The sequence below is a fragment of the Nerophis ophidion genome, linkage group LG18 (genome assembly GCF_033978795.1).
Source record: "Nerophis ophidion isolate RoL-2023_Sa linkage group LG18, RoL_Noph_v1.0, whole genome shotgun sequence".
Classification (NCBI taxonomy): Eukaryota; Metazoa; Chordata; class Actinopteri; order Syngnathiformes; family Syngnathidae; genus Nerophis; species Nerophis ophidion.
In genome coordinates this window covers 9,043,366-9,063,296 of record NC_084628.1, presented here as the reverse complement: position 1 = coordinate 9,063,296, position 19,931 = coordinate 9,043,366, and the positions used below count along the sequence as shown (strand labels likewise).

Here is a 19,931-nt window from a genome sequence, read left to right as displayed (position 1 = left end):
AGAGAAAAGCGCTATAGACACTATGTAAAATTGCTTAGAGTCATTAGAGAAAGGCGCTATATACACTATGTAAAGGTGCTTTGAGTCAGTAGAAAAAAGCGCTATATAAATATAGTTTGTAATTCACTTCACATCAAATCAGTTAGTTCTTTCTACCACAGGAGGGTGCTCATGTTGCACATTAGACTTGTATGACCAAACCTTTTTATCAGCCTTTTGAAGAGTCCCTTCCTGCTCACCATGAAGCCCCTACACTCCTTTGTGTGGGCTAACCCAACAAAGACTTTTATTTAGTCTAGCAGGCAAGTCCAACAAGTCAAGCCTGACATTCTTTAAATCGTTGACTGCGGCAGATAAGCCCTGCTCATCTCATCCCAAACTCGGGGACGCCCTTTGACCTCCAGCCGACTGGAAAGATTATCATCTCTATTTTGGTTTCTCACACCAAAAACAATCCAGGTTTTTTTTTTTTTTCCACTTTTTATTTAAAAAAAAAGGATGACATTTTTGTTCTTAATCACACAATTCCAACAGCAATTTTTTGTGGGTCAGCACAAATTAAACTACGTTTCCTCAGCAAGTTGAATTTGGTACAATTCAGTGCAGGCAGAAAGACAAATAAGGAGTGGATTTAGAAGTCAAACAAGCCTCTGCAGAGATCTACTCGTTTTTAAACATTAAAGGGTAGCCTGGCCTATACCGACAGTAAAATGTTGGAATGTCATACTTAATACAAAAAATCCGGAAGGACACATGTGAGTCAAACTAACTAACTGGCTTAACATTGGCATAACTACACTTAGCATGTGTCTCATACCAAGGTATAGGACTCTGGGGTAAACGGTTGTGAAATGAGCTAAAAAAGTTGGCATGCTAACAGTTTGCAAATGTCACATACCAAAGTATATGACTCTGGGGTAAACTGTTGCAAAATTTGCTAAAAAATTTAGCCTGTTAACATTAGCATGCTAGCATGCTAACAATTAGCATGTGTCACATACCCAGTTATATGACTCTGGTGTAAACTGTTGCAAAATTACCTTAAAAAATGAGCATGCTAATAATTAGCATGCGTCACATACCCAGTTATACCTTCTCAGTGGCCTTAAGGTTACAGCGCCCTGAGATCGGTAGGTTGTGAGTTCAATCCCCGGCCGAGTCATACCAAGGACTATAAAAATGGGACCCATTACCTCCCTGCTTGGCACTCAGCATCAAGGGTTGGGATTGAGGGTTAAATCACAAAAAATTATTCCCGAGCGCGGCCACCTCTGCTGCTCACTGCTCTCCTCACCTCCCAGGGGGTGGAACAAGGGGATAGGTCAAACGCAGAGAGTAAATTCTCAACACCTAGTGTGTGTATGTGTGTGTGACTATCAGTGGTACTTTAACTTTTGTTATATGACTCTAGGATACTCTGGGGTAAACGGCTGCTAAATTACCTAAAACAATTAGCATGCTAAGAGTTATTTCAGCATTCAATCCAAGGGGAACTTTACGAGGAATAAGTTCAGTTATCAAATCCACAGTTTGCCTTCAAGGAATGTGTTCCTGAGGTAATGCTCTAAAAAAAAACCCGAAGTAGTTAAAAGTTAACATTATAGCTCATCGCGCATCTTGTCCCCCTTGGGCCGAACCACTCTGCCCAGGTACAGGACAGAGTTGGTCTTGTGGTCCTTCACCAGGAAAATGAAAGGGTGGTCCACGTAGAAAAGCTTTGGGTCCTTCAGGCGCCCGCTGCCGAAGATGTTGGTGTCGAACGGGTTGCCTTCGGTGTTGAGCTCCAGGGCAGAGGCGTGGAAGACGTTGGAGAGGTACAGGTCTTTCTTACCAGAGATGTTGGACAGGTCGGCCTTGGCTTTGTCCACCGCCTCCGTCAGGCCGAGCTCGGCCAGATGTTTCTACAATAGTGGGAAAAAGAGTGATTATGGCCATAAACCTGGAAAAGGAACTCATTAGGATGCACTTGGCTGTACAGCAGACCTGGGCAAATGAAGTCCCGGAGGCCACATGCGGCCCGTTAAGATTTTCAATCCGGCTCGCCGGACATTCCCAAATAATTTTTTTTAGATCTTTAAGATGGAAAGTGTAGCTGCTATTATGATGTGCAGTCATGTTTTCTAATGACCGTAAGTCTTCAACTATACAAATAATTGGTTAGAATGGTTAGAATTGGTTAGAATCTGCGCTTTTGAATTATATACTAGTTACAATGGTGATCTAATTAGTTGATACAGTAATCTAATTAGTTACTATGGTAATGTAAGTCACAGCAGCTAAGAGAGGCACCAAGCAATGTGGGTGTGGAGCGTTTCCACAGAGCCTGAAATGTGGGTGCCAGGGACCATACTTGCCAGCCCTCCCGGATTTTCCGGGAGACTCACGAAATTTAGCGCCTCTCCCGGAAACCTCCAGGGACAAATTTTCTCCCGAAAATATCCCGAAATTCAGGCGAAGCTGTAAGCCAGGCCCCCTCCAGCTCAATGCGGACCTGAGTAACATGTACAAAGAGCATGTCTGCCCTATGACGTTATAACTGTAGAATGATAGAGGGCGAGTTCTTGGTTTCTTATGTGGGTTTATTGTTGGGCAGTTTCATTATCGTCCTCCCAGCGTGGTAAAACAACACACAACAGCAACAGTCCGAATTCGTTTACTTAAAGCAGTTTGTCTGCCAAACAGCAATGTGTTGTGACGCTCTTAAACAGGCCAATACTGCCATCTAGTGTACATGCATATGGTTAGAAAAACAAGGATGGAATATTCAACCCTCAACTCAACAATGAGTAGATGGGTGTTATGTGTGTGTAAATGTGTAAATAAATGAACACTGAAATTCAAGTATTTATTTTATATATATATATATATATATATATATATATATATATATATGTATATAAAATAAAAATAAAAAATAAAAATATATATATATTGGATTCACTGAAAATCAAGTATTTCTTTTATATATATATATATATATATATATATATATATATATATATATATATGAAATACTTGACTTGGTGAATCTATGAATCTAGCGGTAAATATACTCCTCACCTCTTAACCACGCCCCCCCCACCTCCCGAAATCGGAGGTCTTGCCAGGGACAGACGCGGAAGGAGATTTTTACAACAAAGTTCTATAAGAAAAGTGATATTATGTCAGATTGTAGGGTTTTGGTTTGTTTTTTACCCTTCGCACTTTGTGTTGTGTTTCGCTTGATTGTAAAATATGGGGATGGAGAGTGGGTGTGATGTTCATATGTTGTTAATATTCAGTGTTTTATCCTTCACAGTTAATATTGTAAATCCCACATTCTTTATATTCATGTACATTCTGGGTGTCTCATTCAGTAGAACATTTCTTAATTCCATTCCGTTTTTTTAAGGCGGTCTGTCATAACGTTTTTAGCTTTCAATCAGACATTATTGTGAGGTTTTGGATTAGTGTACCTAAAAATAGGACCCAAACACACACATATTGTACAGCAGATTGTCACAGCTTATACAGTATATGTGTGTGTGTGTGCGTGTGTATATTTATATATATCTGCATATTTACATATATGTATATATATATATATATATATATATATATATATATATATATATGTACATTTTTTTCCCTAAATGTGGCCGCCAGGTCAAATTAATTTCCTAGTCCCGCTGTACAGTATATAATGGTGCATTCCATTTATACTTGGAAGTGGGAAATTTAATTGGAACGCCCCTCAAGATCTGATTTCCTAGTCGGAATGTTGGAGCCTTCTCACCACCCGAGTTGGCTTAAAAGATGCCAGCTCTGAATGTAAACAATGCTTCCATTATTAGCACTTCTGATTAGTTTTAAGGCACTAAATCAGCAAGTTACGATGAATTGTTAGACGTTAATACATGGTAACTTTACTGTAGTGTTAACTAAATATTATGCATGTCATATACATCTTTTACATCGCTAGCAATAGTGTCTATGTTTCCTCTTCATCCACCGTAATTGAAAGTTGCAGAAAGACTCCATATTTTCCCGTAAGTTGTTTATATCCAAGGCAAGGCAAGCGCAAAAATAGCTTCGGTGGATGTGGCCATCTGGATTTGCGACCTCGTAACTGGAACGCTCACAACTTGGCTGTGACGTAATTCCCAGCTACGACTCCCAATTTCCGAGGTAAATGGAACGCACCACTAGACCAAGAAGGATTATAATATGAATCACAAACCGAAAAAGCTATTTTCTTAGTTTCACTTAATTCCAGCTGTGCCTATAAAGCGCCACTAGGTGTCAGTAATGCTCTGTAATCACCATACATCTCCCATACACCAAAGAGTGAGCCATTTTACGTTGTAGTTTTATTATACATTGCTCTTCCCACTTTAAAGATGCCCGATAATCAAATGTGACTTTTTAACAGTGATGTGTCCCTAGAGCAGTGTTTTTCAACCTTTTTTGAGCCAAGGCACACCACTAGCAGAAATCATTAAAAAACAAAACTAAGTTGACGTTGTCACAATTGTTGAATATGACTTTAAAGCATAACCAAGCATGCATCACTATAGCGCTTGTCTCAAAGTAGGTCACGCCATTACTTATTTTGAGTTTTTGGCTATTTTCCTGTGTGTAGTGTTTTAGTTCTTGTCCTGCGCTCCTATTTTGGTGGCTTTTTCAAGAATATTTCAGTTGTTTTTATCCTACTTTATGGGGACATTGTTGATTGTCATGTCATGTTTGGATGTACTGTACATTGTGGACGCCGTCTTTGCTCCTCAGTAAGTCTTTGCTGTCGTCCAGCATTTTGTTTTTGTTTACTTTGTAGCCAGTTTAGTTTGAGTTTCTTTCTGCATAGCCATCCCTAAACGTCAATGCATTTTCTTAGTGGCAATCACCTTCTGTTTATTTTTGGTTTGAGCATCAGGCACCTTTTTACCTGTACGCTACCTCCCGCTGTTTCCAACATCTACAAAGCAATTAGCCACTTACTGATATGGAAGTGTATTACAAGGTTACTCTGCCGAGCTCTAGACAGCACCGACACTAAACAACAACACATAATTTGCCGACTAATATTACTAGTTTGCAGGAAATATTTTTAACCCAAATAGTTGAAATTAGATAATCTCGCACGGCACACTAGACTGTATCCCACAGCCGCGGCACAGTGGTTGAAAAACACTGCCCTAGAGCAGTGGTTCTAAGTACCCCTGGGGGTACTTGAAGGTATGCCAAGGGGTACGTGAGATTTTTTTTTAAATATTCTAAAAGTAGCAACAATTCAAAAATCCTTTAGAAATATATTTATTGAATAATACTTCAACAAAATATTAATGTAAGTTCATAAACTGTGAACAAAAATACAACAATGCAATATTCAGTGTTGACAGCTAGATTTTTTTGTGGACATGTTCCATAAATATTGATGTTAAAGATTTCTTTTTTTGTGAAGAAATGTTTAGAATTAAGTTCATGAATCCAGATGGATCTCTATTACAATCACCAAAGAGGGCACTTTAAGTTGATGATTACTTCTATGTGTAGAAATCTTTATTTATAATTGAATCACTTGTTTATTTTTCAACAGGTTTTTAGTAATTTTTATATATTTTTTTCCAAATAGTTCAAGAAAGACCACTAAAAATGAGCAATATTTTGCACGCTTATACAATTTAATAAATCAGAAACTGATGACATAGTGCTGTATTTTACTTCTTTATCTCTTTTTTTTTCAACCAAAAATGCTTTGCTCTGATTAGGGGGTACTTGAATTAAAGAAATGTTCACAATGTTCACATCACTGAAAAAAGTTTGAGAACCACTGCCCTAGAGCACCAAATATGAGTAAAATCTAACATCTCTCTCGCTTTTTGCATCACTTTTCACTGAAAGCTTGCTTTTCGAGTTCCAGGTTTTCATGAAGTCACGAGAAAACGACTCAAGCGGGGTAAGGCCACCCACCACTTCACAGAAGACCACAGTGAAAAAAGAAGCAGGCTTCGCTAACATCTTTAAAAAAAAAAAAGGCTGGACCCTGCCAACTGTAAGTTTGAACCTTTTGTATTTTTTTCAGCAAACAGGCTAACTTAGCATGACGTTGTTGTGAGTGCTATGTTTGCACTGTGCTCGTGTTGCTAACCAAACACTAGCGTCCGTACTGTTATGTGACAGTTACAGTGTATACAGTGGGGCAAAAAAGTATTTATTCAGCCTCCGATTGTGCAAGTTCTCCCACTTAAAATGATGACAGAGGTCTATAATTTTCATCATAGGTACACTTCAACTGTGAGAGACAGAATGTGATACAAAAATGCAGGAGTTCACATTGTAGGAATTTTAAATAATTTATTTGTAAATTATGGTGGAAAATAAGTATTTGGTCAACCATTCAAAGCTCTCACTGATGGAAGGAGGATTTGGCTCAAAATCTCACGATACATGGCCCCATTCATTCTTTCCTTAACACGGATCAATCGTCCTGTCCCCTTAGCAGAAAAACAGCCCCAAAGCAGGATGTTTCCACCCCCATGCTTCACAGTAGGTCTGGTGTTCTTGGGATGCAACTCAGTATTCTTCTTCCTCCAAACACCACAAGTTGAGTTTATACCAAAAAGTTCTATTTTGGTTTCATTTGACCACATGACATTCTCCCAATCCTCTGCTGTATCATCCATGTATCCATTTTGGTATAAACTCAACTCGTCGTGTTTGGAGGAAGAAGAATACTGAGTTGCATCCCAAGAACACCATACCTACTGTGAAGCATGGGGGTGGAAACATCAAGCTTTGGGGCTGTTTTTCTGCTAAGGGGACAGGACGATTGATCCGTGTTAAGGAAAGAATGAATGGGGCCATGTATCGTGAGATTTTGAGCCAAAACCTCCTTCCACCAGTGAGAGCTTTGAATGGTTGACCAAATACTTATTTTCCACCATAATTTACAAATAAATTCTTTAAAATTCCTACAATGTGAATTCCTGGATTTTTTTTTCACATTCTGTCTCTGACAGTTGAAGTGTACCTATGATGAAAATTACAGACCTCTGTCATCATTTGAAGTGGGAGAACTTGCACAATCGGTGGCTGACTAAATACTTTTTTGCCCCACTGTTTGTAAAGTCGGAGTCAAAAACAAAGTAATTTGCGTTAAATCTACAGACACACAATTGCAGCATCAAGGATAGCTTGTGGCTAACACACTTCAGACTACTGTATTTTAAAAGTTTTGATTCCCCGGCCTCACCTGCAGGTTGTGGCTGACTTCCACAGAGACCTTGGGCAGCGAGATGGCCACGGCCCTGTTCTCCATCTTGCTAATCCAAGTGTCCACCTGCTGCCTGGTCAGCAGCTTTTCCAGGCGCTCCAGGGGCTCCAGGTGGTAGGGCATGATGAGGATCATGGAGGCCTGCTTCTTGCCCAGAGGCATGTCCAGCACGTACAGATTGTTCTCCTTGTCCTCGTAGAAGTCGTACAGGCCTGATGGGGGCGGCACAGTGCGTCAGGCGCCTCGTCTATAACGTGCACGGACCAGACAAAGATAAGGATAGGAAGCGTACCTGTGCGGTGCATCATGGGAATGCTGACCGTGAAAGAGCGGGTCACCAGGAAGCCACGGTTGTCCACCATTTGTTCATGGAATTTTTCATCCCAGTGAGCTTTAGGAGGTAACACATGACACTTATTTTTACAAAAAGTTTTACATAAAGTTAGTTTTACTTTATGTGAATCAAATTTAGTTTTACTATGCATTAAAAGGCATTCGACCGTGTCCCTCGGGAAGTCCTGTAGGCAGTGCTCAGAGAGTATGGGGTATTGGACTGTCTGATTGTGGCGGTCCGCTCCCTGTATGATCAGTGTCAGAGCTTGGTCCGCATTGCCGGCGGTAAGTCGGACCCGTTTCCAGGGAGGCTGCCCTTTCTCACCGATTCTGTTCATAACTTTTATAGACAGAATATCTAGGCGCAGTCAAGGCGTTGAGGGGTTCCGGTTTGGTGGCTGCAGGATTAGGTCTCTGCTTTTTGCAGATGATGTGGTCCTGATGGCTTCATCTGGCCAGGATCTTCAGCTCCCACTGGATAGGTTCGCAGCAGAGTGTGAAGCGACTGGGATGGGAGTCCGAGTTCATGGTTCTCGCCCGGAAAAGGGTGGAGTGCCATCTCCGGGTTGGGGAGGAGACCCTGGCCCAAGTGGAGGAGTTCAAGTACCTCGGGGTCTTGTTCACGAGTGAGGGAAGAGTGGATCGTGAGATCGACGGGTGGGTCGGTGCGGCGTATTCAGTAATGCGGACACTGTATCGATTCGTTGTGGTGAAGAAGGAGCTGAGCCGGAAGGCAAAGCTCTCAATTTACCGGTCCATCTACGTTCCCATCCTCACCTATGATCATGATCCTTGGGTTATGACCGAAAGGACAAGTATACGGGTTCAAGCAGCGGAAATGAGCGGGGATCTCCCTTAGAGATAGGGTGAGAAGCTCTGCCATCCGGGGGGAGCTCAAAGTAAAGCCGGTGCTCCTCCACATCGAATGGAGCCAGATGAGGTGGTTCAGGAATCTGGTCAGGATGCAACCCGAACGCCTCCCTAGGGACGTGTTTCGGGCAGGTCCAACCGGTAGGAGGCCACGGGGAAGACCCAGGACACGTTGGGAAGACTATGTCTCCCGGCTGGGCTGGGAACGCCTCGGAATCCCCCGGGAAGAGCTAGACAAAGTGGCTGGGGAGAGGGAAGTCTGGGCTTCCCTGCTTAGGCTGCTGCCCCCGCGACCCAACCTCAGATAAGCATACCCTCTAAGGAGCGCACTGCTCACACTTCCTCTGCACACGGTAAAATAAAATCTAATCCAAACTCTCAACACAATAAACACGACTATTTGTTCTGTAGGATTTTGCGATGCAACTCCGAATGACAGGTGACAAAAAGCAGAACTCACAGATAAAACAATGTCAACACTGTTGAAATATTATGTCTGTCGAGACGCTTGAAAGAGTAAAACAGTTTTTTGTCGGCCGTAACCACACCAAAAACATCTATAAAAAACGTCGATCGAGAAAATCTGGTCATTTTCTGCCATATGAACCAGGCTTCAACCAACTCTTTGTCATCTGTCATACCAACAGCAGCCACCTGCTCTCTGTCACCTGCGCCAATACAAGACCTCATGGCACTTAGCCACTGATGCGTTTATGGCCACACAAAAAGTCAGACAACTCCAACACCACACAAAGTGTAAATGCCAGGTCATTACACTATGACTCCTCAATCAGATGTGTGCTTATTCTACTGCCATTTAGTAAGCATGTTAATTTATGGATATTATTCATGAAAGGCTGTTACTAGATTACAGAAATGCTGATAAACATATACATTTTACAGACAGAAAGTTACGGGAATGTGCATTTTATCCCATGCTTACATCTCATTGTGCAACATGAGAATGATTTAAGGGGAACAAAATGCGATCTCTATAAAGGGGTACAAATAATTTCCTAAATACGATTCAGACATACAATTCTAGTACATAGCTCATGAAAAACAAGATTGCTTTGTTATTTTAATAAAACACTCAACTTGAGTCAGGTTTAGGACAGGTGCGATGCTGGTATGGCCACAGTGTGTACGTTTAATTTGCTCACATGACTTCCACTAAATCAGGGGTGTCCAAACTTTTTCCACAGAGGGCCGCAAACAGAAAAATTTAAGCCATTTTGATATTTTTCATTTTCAAACCATAACAAGATATATGGATTTTTTTTTTTTATCCTTAAGTCTCCTGGAGAGCATAGAGGGTCTCAGTCACTAAAATATTAAAAATAAGTCAAATTATTATTATTGTTTTTATTTAATGCTTACAGTAAATCTCTATATCAACTTGATGTTGATAAAAAGTAAAACAAATAAGGTTTCATGCCTTTTCTGTCAAAGACAACTATGTTTTTTATAGTAAAACTGAAATATGCAGTATTTAGATAGATAGATAGATAGATAGATAGTACTTTATTGATTCCTTCAGGAGAGTTCCTTTATTTATCAATTAAAGCCCTCAAAGATCAATAATGCAGGACACCATTGATTTTAATTATTTAATATTTTTGAGTAATCACAGTGAAAAATAAAATCCTACTAAATATATTTGAGATCCGAAAGGTTCCCCACTCATAAAGTGATGCATTTTTATTAGGTTTTTTTTACTTTTAACACTTAAATTTCAAGATCAACTTCCGATATATCTGTCGATTTTAAGTTGGAACTATTATTTTGTTTGTTTTATGCTCTTTTGTCAAAACTTTGATGTTTTTATATGGCAACCACACAACATATGCAATATTTTTTCCACATAAAACATTTTAAAGTGATAATTTTTTTGTAATAATTCATTATAACAGAGATTTTTTTGTCCTTTTTTTATATTTTTTTGAGCAATGGAAAAAAAAAGAAAACAAAGACAAAAGGGGGAAAAAAAGCTGCCTGCATGGCAGCTTTGTGTCAACATTGCCACTTTTTCTCATTAGATTTCACCGGTTTAGCTCGGTTGGTAGAGTGGCCGTGCCAGCAACTTGAGGGTTGCAGGTTCAATTCCCGCTTCCGCCATCCTGGTCACTGCCGTTGTGTCCTTGGGCAAGACACTTTACCCACCTGCTCCCAGTGCCACCCACACTGGTTTGAATGTAATTTAGATATTGGGTTTCACTCTGTAAAGCGCTTTGAGTCACTAGAGAAAAAGCGCTATATAATTCACTTCACCTCATTCCACTTTTTTTAAATGTTTTATTTTTTATTTTTGCAATACTATCAATTTTGCAATTTTTGCAGAATGTGTGGCGGGCCGGTAAACGATTAGCTGCGGGCCACAAATGGCCCCCGGGCCGCACTTTGGACACCCCTGCACTAAATGATATGGGAATGTGTGCGTTTGCTCACACATGAAAAATGGGAGGGAACATTGGCTATAATATGTGCTAGGTTTCAACATATGTTCACATATAAAGAGGGTCTCACCCAGGGCGCCAATATAGCAAAAAACATCAGATTGTTTAGCTTAGCAGCTATGCTATCTTAGGTTTGAGTGAAAAAGCAAACAATTTCATGGCCTATATAATATTTTGTTCATAATTAATTATTGTTATTTGTCGTATCACCTGGTTGGTTCATGACGAAATAATTTCTGCTTACGTTTGAAGAACATAGCGTTGACGATCACAGCCCCGTCGGCGTTCTGCACGTCTTTGGTGACCTCTGGCAGCTTGCCATCGGTGGACTTGGCCGCCCAATCGTTGATGGAGTTGACCGCGCTCTTCTTGTCCCGGAAGTTGATCTTGGAGTGGTCGTAGTTGTAGTGCTTCTTGCTAGTCTTCACAAAGTCGTCAGTGAAGACCACCGAGCTGGGCCCGTACAGGCGGTTGTTGATCTTCCAGGTGGTGTTGCGCGTTTTGGCATCGCTCACCTGCAAACAGGAAGATGTGTTGCGTTATTCATCAGATCAATAGAAAGCTAGGTACTACATCAATATTCACAATTTACCATAATATGAGAGCCTATATATATTTTAACATTTGTGCACAATAAAAAAATGTCAGTATGTTTTATGGTAGAAAACTGGCCAGAATATTACCGTAAAAAATAACAATTATATAATTTTTCAACTCACACTAATGCACTGTAGAAAAAAAGACTGGCAGTTCATTTCCCACGGTTTTGCTGGTAAAAATTAAAGTTGTATCTTTTTCTCATCCAGCCATCCATGTTCTACCGTTTTAATTTATACTAATGTGCTGTAAAAAAAATAATTATCAGAGATTTTATGGTGGGCTTCACGGTGGCAGAGGGGTTAGTGCGTCTGCCTCACAATACGAAGTTCCTGCAGTCCTGGGTTCAAATCCAGGCTCGGGATCTTTCTGTGTGGAGTTTGCATGTTCTCCCCGTGAATGCGTGGGTTCCCTCCAGGTACTCCGGCTTCCTCCCACTTCCAAAGACATGCACCTGGGGATAGGTTGATTGGCAACACTAAATTGGCCCTAGTGTGTGAATGTGAGTGTGAATGTTGTCTGTCTATCTGTGTTGGCCCTGCGATGAGGTGGCGACTTGTCCAGGGTGTACCCCGCCTTCCGCCCGATTGTAGCTGAGATAGGCGCCAGCGCCCCCCGCGACCCCAAAAGGGAATAAGCGGTAGAAAATGGATGGATGGATGGATTTTATGGTAAAAAAAAAAAAAAAAATTGTGGCAGCTCAGTCACAAAACTTACACACAAAAAAAAGAAACAGTTGATTTTATGGTAAAAAAAAACAAAACATTGGCAGTTCATTGGCCACAAGTCTACTATAAAAATAACACTGGTACCTTTTCTTTACCATTTACAGTAATGCACTCTAAAAAAAAACAACGACTATAGATTTTACATTGAAAAAAAACCTGTCAGCTCGGTCGCAAGAGTTTTACTACAAAAATAACAGTTGTACCTTTGTTCATTTATATTAATACTATTTTTAATGACAGTTGTACCTTTGTTCAATTATATTATTACTGTTTTAATAACGATTGTACCTTTGTTCATTTATATTATTGCGATGTAAAAAAAAAAGAAGTAGATTTTACAGTAAAAAAGAAGTTCAGTTCTGTCGCCAGAATTTTACAGTAAAAATAACAATAGTAGCTTTTTTTTTTTTTTTACCAATTTAAAGTAATGTGCTGAATAAAAACAACAGTAGTTTATGCGGTACAAAAAAAAAACTTGCAGCTCAGTCACCAGAATTTTACTGTAAAAATAACAGTGTGACGTTTTTTTTTTTACATTTACAGCAATGCACTCTGAAATCAACAACCATAAATGTTACGATTGAAAAAAAATGGCAGTCCGGTTGCCAGAATTTCATCGTGAAAAAAACAATTATGTATTTTCTTAATTCAGATAAATGCACTCTAACAAAAAAGTACAGTAAAAAAAACTGGAAGTTCAGTTGCCAGAACTTTACCGTAAATATAACCGTGTTGCCTTTTTTCCAGTTACAGTAATGCACTGTAAAAACTACTGAAAATTTCATAGCAAATATTGGCAGCTTAGTCGCCAGAGTTTTACCATAAAAATAACAATGGTACTTTTTTTTCCCATTTACAGTAACCCACAGTAAAAACGATCATAGATTTACGTTAAAGAAAAAACAGCTCATTTGCCATAGTTTTACCGTAAAAATAACAGTTGTACTTCTTTTTTATAATAATTATGTTGAAAAACTGGCAGTTGAGTGGCCAGAATGTAGCTGTAAAAATAACAGTGGCATGTAATGGGGGCCAGCCTGTGGGGTCGGGTGACGTGTACGTTAGTAAACCTCAATCCCTGACAATCTAAAAAGCAGTGTTGGTTTAGAGCACAGACATTTTAAAGCAAGGGTCACCAACCTTTTTGAAACCAAGAGCTAATTCTTGGGTACTGATTAATGCGAAGGGCTACCAGTTTGATACACACTTAAATAAATTGCCAGAAATAGCCAACTTTAATAAATAAATCGATATATATATATATATATATATATATATATATATATATATATATATATATATATATATATATATATATATATATATATATATATATATATATATATATATATATATATAAATAAAAATGGGTATTTCTGTCTGTCATTCCATCGTACATTTTTTTTCTTTTACGGAAGGTTTTTTGTCGGGAATAAATGATGAAAAAAACACTTAATTGAACGGTTTAAAAGAGGAAAAAACAGGAAAAAAATGAAAATTTAATTTTGAAACATAGTTTATCTTCAATTTCGACTCTTTAAAATTCAAAATTCAACCAAAAAAAGGAGAAAAAATATCTAATTCGAATCTTTTTGAAAAAAATTAAAAAATAATTTATGGAACATCATTAGTATTTTTTTCCTGATTAAAATACATTTTAGAAATGTTGATGACATAGGTTAAAATCCAATCTGCATTTTTTTTAGAATATATAACAAATTGGACCAAGCTATATTTCTAACAAAGACAAATCATTATTTCTTCTACATTTTCCAGAACAACAATTTTTAAAGAAATTCAAAAGACTTTGAAATAAGATTTAAATTTGATTGTAAAGATTTTCTAGATTTGCCAGAATATTTTGGGGAATTTTAATCATAATAAGTTTGGAGAAATATATCGCAAATATTCTTTGTCGAAAAACAGAAGCTAAAATGAAGAATTTAATTAAAATGTATTTATTATTCTTTGCAATAAAAAAATAAAAATAAAATAGTTGAAAACTGATTTAAATTGTCAGGAAAGAAGAGGAAGGAATTTAAAAGTTAAAAAGGTATATGTGTTTAAAAATCCTAAAATTGTCTTTCTGAAAGTTATAAGAAGCAACGTAAAAAAATAAATGAATTTATTTAAACAAGTGAAGACCAAGTCTTTAAAATATTTTTCTTGGATTTTCCAATTCTATTTGAGTTTTGTCTCCTTTAGAATTAAAAATGTCAAGCAAAGCGAGACCAGCTTGCTAGTAAATAAATAAAATTTAAAAAATAGAGGCAGCTCACTGGTATGTGCTGCTATTTGAGCTATTTTTAGAACAGGCCAGCGGGCTACTCAACTGGTCCTTACGGGCTACCTGGTGCCCGCGGGCACCACGTTGGTGACCCTTGTTTTAAAGGTTGAAATCTTTGTAAGACCTGCTACTATACACATTTAGTCATCACTGCACTAATGGTCAATGACTTATGGACAGTTAGTTGCTAAGTCCTACACATTTTGCTGAAATGACAGCCATGTTTTTCAACCAATCCTGCTCAAATTTGACACACATGTGCTTGTCGGTCCCCAAAATGTGTGTACCAAATTTGCTGGTGATTCGGCCAAACAACCTAAAGATACATTTCAAGTCAATAACAGCGCCACCATGTGGTGTTTTAGTGATAACAGCACAGGCAACACAGTAGGGGTCCGCAGCGGTTCTTGCAGTGTGGTGGAGACAATGTTTCTACCTGTGAGAGCAGCTCTGACAGGCCGGCGTGCAAATGCTCGTCCTTGAGTTTGTCGGCGTGCAGCAACGTCTTGACCTGCGAGGCGGTGGACGATTTACCCCCGAGGGCCACCATGCCCAGCGAGGAGGCCACCACCACGGGCGAGATGAGGATGTTCTCGGTGTCTTTGGCCTTGGCCATGTTGTGATAGAGGCTGAAATCAGGAAAGTGATCGTTCAGTCAGTCACAGCAAAAGGGGCAGAAGTGTGATTATTTGTCGTGGTCACAGACCTAAAGGCCAGGTTGGCGCTGGTGTCAGCCAGTGTGGAAGCGTGGCTGCTCAGCTTCTTGTCCTCTGCACAGGCCACCAGGGCCAGCAGGCAAAGCGCGACTACCACGTTGCTCAGCCACATCCTGTTTGTCTGCTAAAGCCTGCGAAAACAAAAGCAACAGCTCCCCTTTTAATTAGTCTGCAAAATGATGATCTTCTTCTTCTTCTTCTTCTTCTTCTTTCGTTTCCGGCAGGCTGGACGCATCTTAGGTGTATTGCTGACCCCACTTGTCTTTGTCGGGTTTTCTTCAGCACCTCAGATCTTACTATGCAGTCCAGTGTTTGAAAAATATTTTAAAACCGCTTTTGCAGAGGATATTCTCCAGTGACGTGTCTTTATTTCCAGTTCCGGGCAGTTTTGCTTACATGATGGTTCTCTCTCTACTGTATGTGTCAGGCTTGTCCGCGACAGTGTGGCCATGTTTTAGTTTTTCCTGTCTGTTTCCTGTCGGCGCTTTTATTTTGTCTGTTTCCTGTTTTTTTCCCTGAGCGCTGATTAGCACCTGGCCACACCTGGTGTCAATCAGCCCGCTCCTATTTGAACCTGTTTTGTCCTCCAGTCGACTGCTGGATTATTGAATTGTATTGTCGTTGCTACCTGTCGTGTCGTGCCAATGCAAGGTTGCGGTAAGCTATATTTGGTAGCTGTTTGTAGCTTACTGTCTTTCCTTCCCTGCTTCCAGTTTTGTTTGTCCATAGCCAAGTTTGTAATACGCCTCGTGCGCGCTATTTGTTGTACCCTTTGTTTGGTTTTGTTTTCGTGTTAAAGATTAAATTATGTTTTCTCACTCCATGCCTGCCTCCTTCTCTGCATTTTAGGGTTTGTCAACAAGTAACTCTGACAATATGGTTAACGCTCTTTTCTTCGCCACATGTGCACTTTCCTTCAATGGGTTTGTTTACCCATCCTCGTCAGCCCTTTATTTAGTGCAGTGCTCCTCAAACTGTGGCACTGGCTCAATATAGTGCGCCAAAGGATCACTTAATTAAATATTCAAACACAGTGTTACTGTTCAAACTGTGTGTAATGGTATTGTTCATGATCAATAGCGCTTTTTCTTTTGGTATTTGTATTGCTCCAGTTGTAGTGTAAAAATGCTCAATGTCATTTCTATATTATTATTTATTTCACTAACTGCTTGTTTGCTATCACTTTTACGATCATATTTGTACATATCGTATGTGCTGGTGTTGTTCTATTGTTGTTGTTGTTACTGTTGTGTTTGCTGTTGTTATTTTTGTCTCTCTGTCTAATCTCCCTCTTATCCCCACAATTTCCCCCTCTGTCTTTCTTTTTTTCTCTTTCTATCCCCTCCTCCGGCGGCACCAAATAATAATATAAATACATTTAATAAAGTCAAATTCAAATAAGGCAACAAGAGAAGTATCCTACACTTCTCTTTTGTAAAGTAAATCTGAACAGCCGATATGGGCATCTACATCAACTATATGATTTGCCTGAGAAGCTGGACAGGACACAAAAAAAAAAATATATATATGTATATATATATATTATATGGTTAAGGCTCTCTTCTTCGCCACATGTGCACTTTCCTTTAATGGGGTTGTTTACCCATCCTCGTCAGCCCTCTATTTAGTGCAGTGCTCCTCAAACTGTGGTACTAGCTTAATCTAGTGCGCCAAAGAATCACTTAATTAAATATTCAAACACAGTGTTACTGTTCAAACTGTGTGTAACGTTACTGTAGCCAAAAGTATTAAATATATTTAATGCTAAAATGGAACCTCAGCCTTATTTTTAATTAATACCTAGGTCTACTACGCTACTTCATCTTAATTTTCGGCCATTATGGTGGTAGTTAGGGAGCCAAGTTTTTTCTGAGTTGGTTTTGATTGGCCGAAATGAGTTTCCACCCCCGGGTGGCGGGGCTATCCCTTAGAGATAGGGTGAGAAGCTCTGTCATTCGGGAGGAGCTCGAAGTAAAGCCGCTGCTCCTCCACATCGAGAGGAGCCAGATGAGGTGGTTCGGGCATCTGGTCAGGATGCCACCCGAGCACCTCCCTAGGGTGGTGTTTCGGGCACGTCCGACCGGTAGGAGGCTACGGGGAAGACCCAGGACACGTTGGGAAGACTACGTCTCCCGGCGGGCCTGGGAACGCCTCGGGATCCCCCGGGAAGAGCTGGACGAAGGGGCTGGGGAGAGCGAAGTCTGGGCTTCCCTGCTTAGGCTGCTGCCCCCGTGACCCCACCCCGGATAAGCGGAAGAAAATGGATGGATGGTTTTGATTGATTGATTGATTGAAACTTTTATTAGTAGATTGCACAGTACAGTACATATTCCGTACAATTGACCACTAAATGGTAACACCCGAATAAGTTTTTCAACTTGTTTAAGTCGGGGTCCACGTTAATCAATTCATGGTACTTGAAGAACGTTTGAGAACCAGTGATTTAGTGCCCCAGCCTCAATTTGTAGTCACCATCGTGTACCTTTTCCGAAGTCTAAAGCCTTGTGTGAGTTTGATATCGGGTTGCACTGAAGAATAGGAGACCCCTTACTCCCCTGTCCCCACCCTTTTTGCAGTGTTAAACTATTTTCTGTATTTCCATTTAACGTCTTTCTTGCTGCATCCCCTGTACTCAGTGTGCAAAATGATGAGGCATGGATTGTGAGGTTATAAGGCTGGACTGTGAAGCTCTTGAGGTGGGGTCAGGAGGAGGGCCGACATGTTGGCTGCCACGTCAGCAGGGTCTCTGAGGCTGAGCTGCTGCCTACTTTGTGCCAGATGTAATCTGATGCCTGACTTTTCTTCTCCTTTTCAACGTGATGCAACGTTGTACATTTGATATCGTCTATAAATCCGTGCAAGATGGTTTGTTTCCACGGAAGCGGCGGAAATGCAACTGATCTCGCTCACTCGAGACGTATACGGCACTGTAAAAAATGACATTGAACTTTTTTTTTTTTTGCCACGTACATTTTATACATATACCTTCAGCTCTTTTGATGTCTGTGATTTTCATTCTGAAAGACAAGAGGCGTATGCAGTAATGCCCATATAGGAGGCAGTGAAACACGTATCTTCATCCTAGAACCCCAACTTCACCACCTTTTGGACTTCAAATACTTGCAGAAAAACATCTTGCACCTTTCCAGAAGAAATCATTCTTGCCAAATCGGAGCATAAAAGAGTTTAAAAGGAAAATAAACGTTTTATCCCACCTCTTTAAGGGGACAAACATGTCCAATTTAGTAAAAAGGGAGAAATGCACCACTGTGCCTTTAAAAGGCTTTAACAAAGCCACTATTCAAACTTTCCCTGCATTCCACATCCCCACTAAGTCTTATCTTCTGATCCTTACCTTGCTCAGATTTGCAGTGCTTCTCCTCTCTGTGGTGTCCTGTGGATTGTGCAGAGCCCTCCTCTGCTGCCGCTGCTCTTTATAGCCGCTGATAGAAGTTTCTAGAAGTAAGAATGGGTGTTCAAATAGACTTCCTAAGGGAGGTGGGAACTGGGACGTCCCCTCCTTTTGGAATCCACAGACAGGGGGGAGGGATGTTAGTTTGCAACAACTGGTCTGGATTCAGCTTTTTAACTTCAACCCAAGCAGCTGGGACACACTTAAACTGATTCTGGGTCAGTTGGAGTGTAAGGTTGCATTCTATATACTTTAAATCTCATGCAACTTTTCTGACTCAATCTCTAATTTGGTTTCATCATGTTAAAAATTGACCATTTTATATATTTTTTTAATAACTTCATGACAAATACAAACAAACATTTTTAATACTGATGCTTTCTTACATATACTTCTTAACATTCTCACTGTTTTTACCCTTTTTGGAACAGTCTTTGAAAGTCTGGAAATTAAAAGAAAATACTTTTCGCCAACTTCAATGCTAGACTTAAAATTTAGTTGTGAAAATCTTGACTTGAATGCAAGATTTAAAAGCCCCCCCCCCCCCCCTTCCCTCTCCCCCACTAGTGCCACGTCACAGTCTGTCAAACACAGCAAGATGTTTGCAGGCAGAAAGATGGAGGACCTCTGTTGTAAAACCATTCTTAGTTACTCAGTTTTGAACCAACAAGGAGGATTATATAACTATGTAACGGTAATATAAGGCAGTGGTTCTCAAATGGGGGTACGCGTACCCCTGGGGGTACTTGAAGGTATGCCAAGGGGTACGTGAGATTATTTTTTAAATATTCTACAAATAGCAACAATTAAAAAATCCTTTATAAATATATTTATTGAATAATACTTCAACAAAATATGAATGTAAGTTCATAAACTGTGAAAAGAAATGCAACAATGCAATATTCAGTGTTGAAAGCTAGATTTTTTTGTGGACATGTTCCATAACTATTGATGTTAAAGATTTCTTTTTTTGTGAAGAAATGTTTAGAATTAAGTTCATGAATCCAGATGGATCTCTATTACAATCCCCAAAGAGGGCACTTTAAGTTGATGATTACTTCTATGTGTAGAAATCTTTATTTATAATTGAATCACTTGTTTATTTTTCAACGAGTTTTTAGTTATTATTATATATCTTTTTCCAAATAGTTCAAGAAAGACCACTACAAATGAGCAATATTTTGCACTGTTATACAATTTAATAAATGAGAAACTGATGACATAGTGCTGTATTTTACTTCTTTATCTCTCTTTTTTTGTTTTTGTTTTTTTACCAAAAA

The 19,931-nt window shown here is 39.6% G+C and overlaps 1 protein-coding gene across 3 annotated transcripts; it reads right to left on the bottom strand.

Annotated features, from left to right (window-relative positions):
• Window positions 1-460: 460 nt before the first annotated feature.
• On the bottom strand, window positions 461-18,732 carry serpinh1b (serpin peptidase inhibitor, clade H (heat shock protein 47), member 1b). Of its 3 annotated transcripts, none has more exons than XM_061878703.1 (8): window positions 18,595-18,720; window positions 18,225-18,256; window positions 15,230-15,370; window positions 14,960-15,152; window positions 11,156-11,426; window positions 7,545-7,643; window positions 7,232-7,464; window positions 461-1,901 (listed from the first exon to the last, which is right to left on the bottom strand). In XM_061878703.1, the coding sequence occupies exons 3-8, from the start codon at window positions 15,349-15,351 to the stop codon at window positions 1,599-1,601; spliced, it is 1,221 nt and encodes a 406-aa protein (XP_061734687.1). In that variant the 5' UTR covers window positions 15,352-15,370; window positions 18,225-18,256; window positions 18,595-18,720; the 3' UTR covers window positions 461-1,598. The 3 variants fall into 3 exon arrangements, with proteins under 3 accessions (XP_061734687.1, XP_061734688.1, XP_061734689.1); XM_061878704.1 differs by having other exon boundaries at window positions 18,210-18,256; window positions 18,595-18,705; XM_061878705.1 differs by lacking the exon at window positions 18,225-18,256 and having other exon boundaries at window positions 18,595-18,732.
• Between the last annotated feature and the right edge of the window lie 1,199 nt (window positions 18,733-19,931).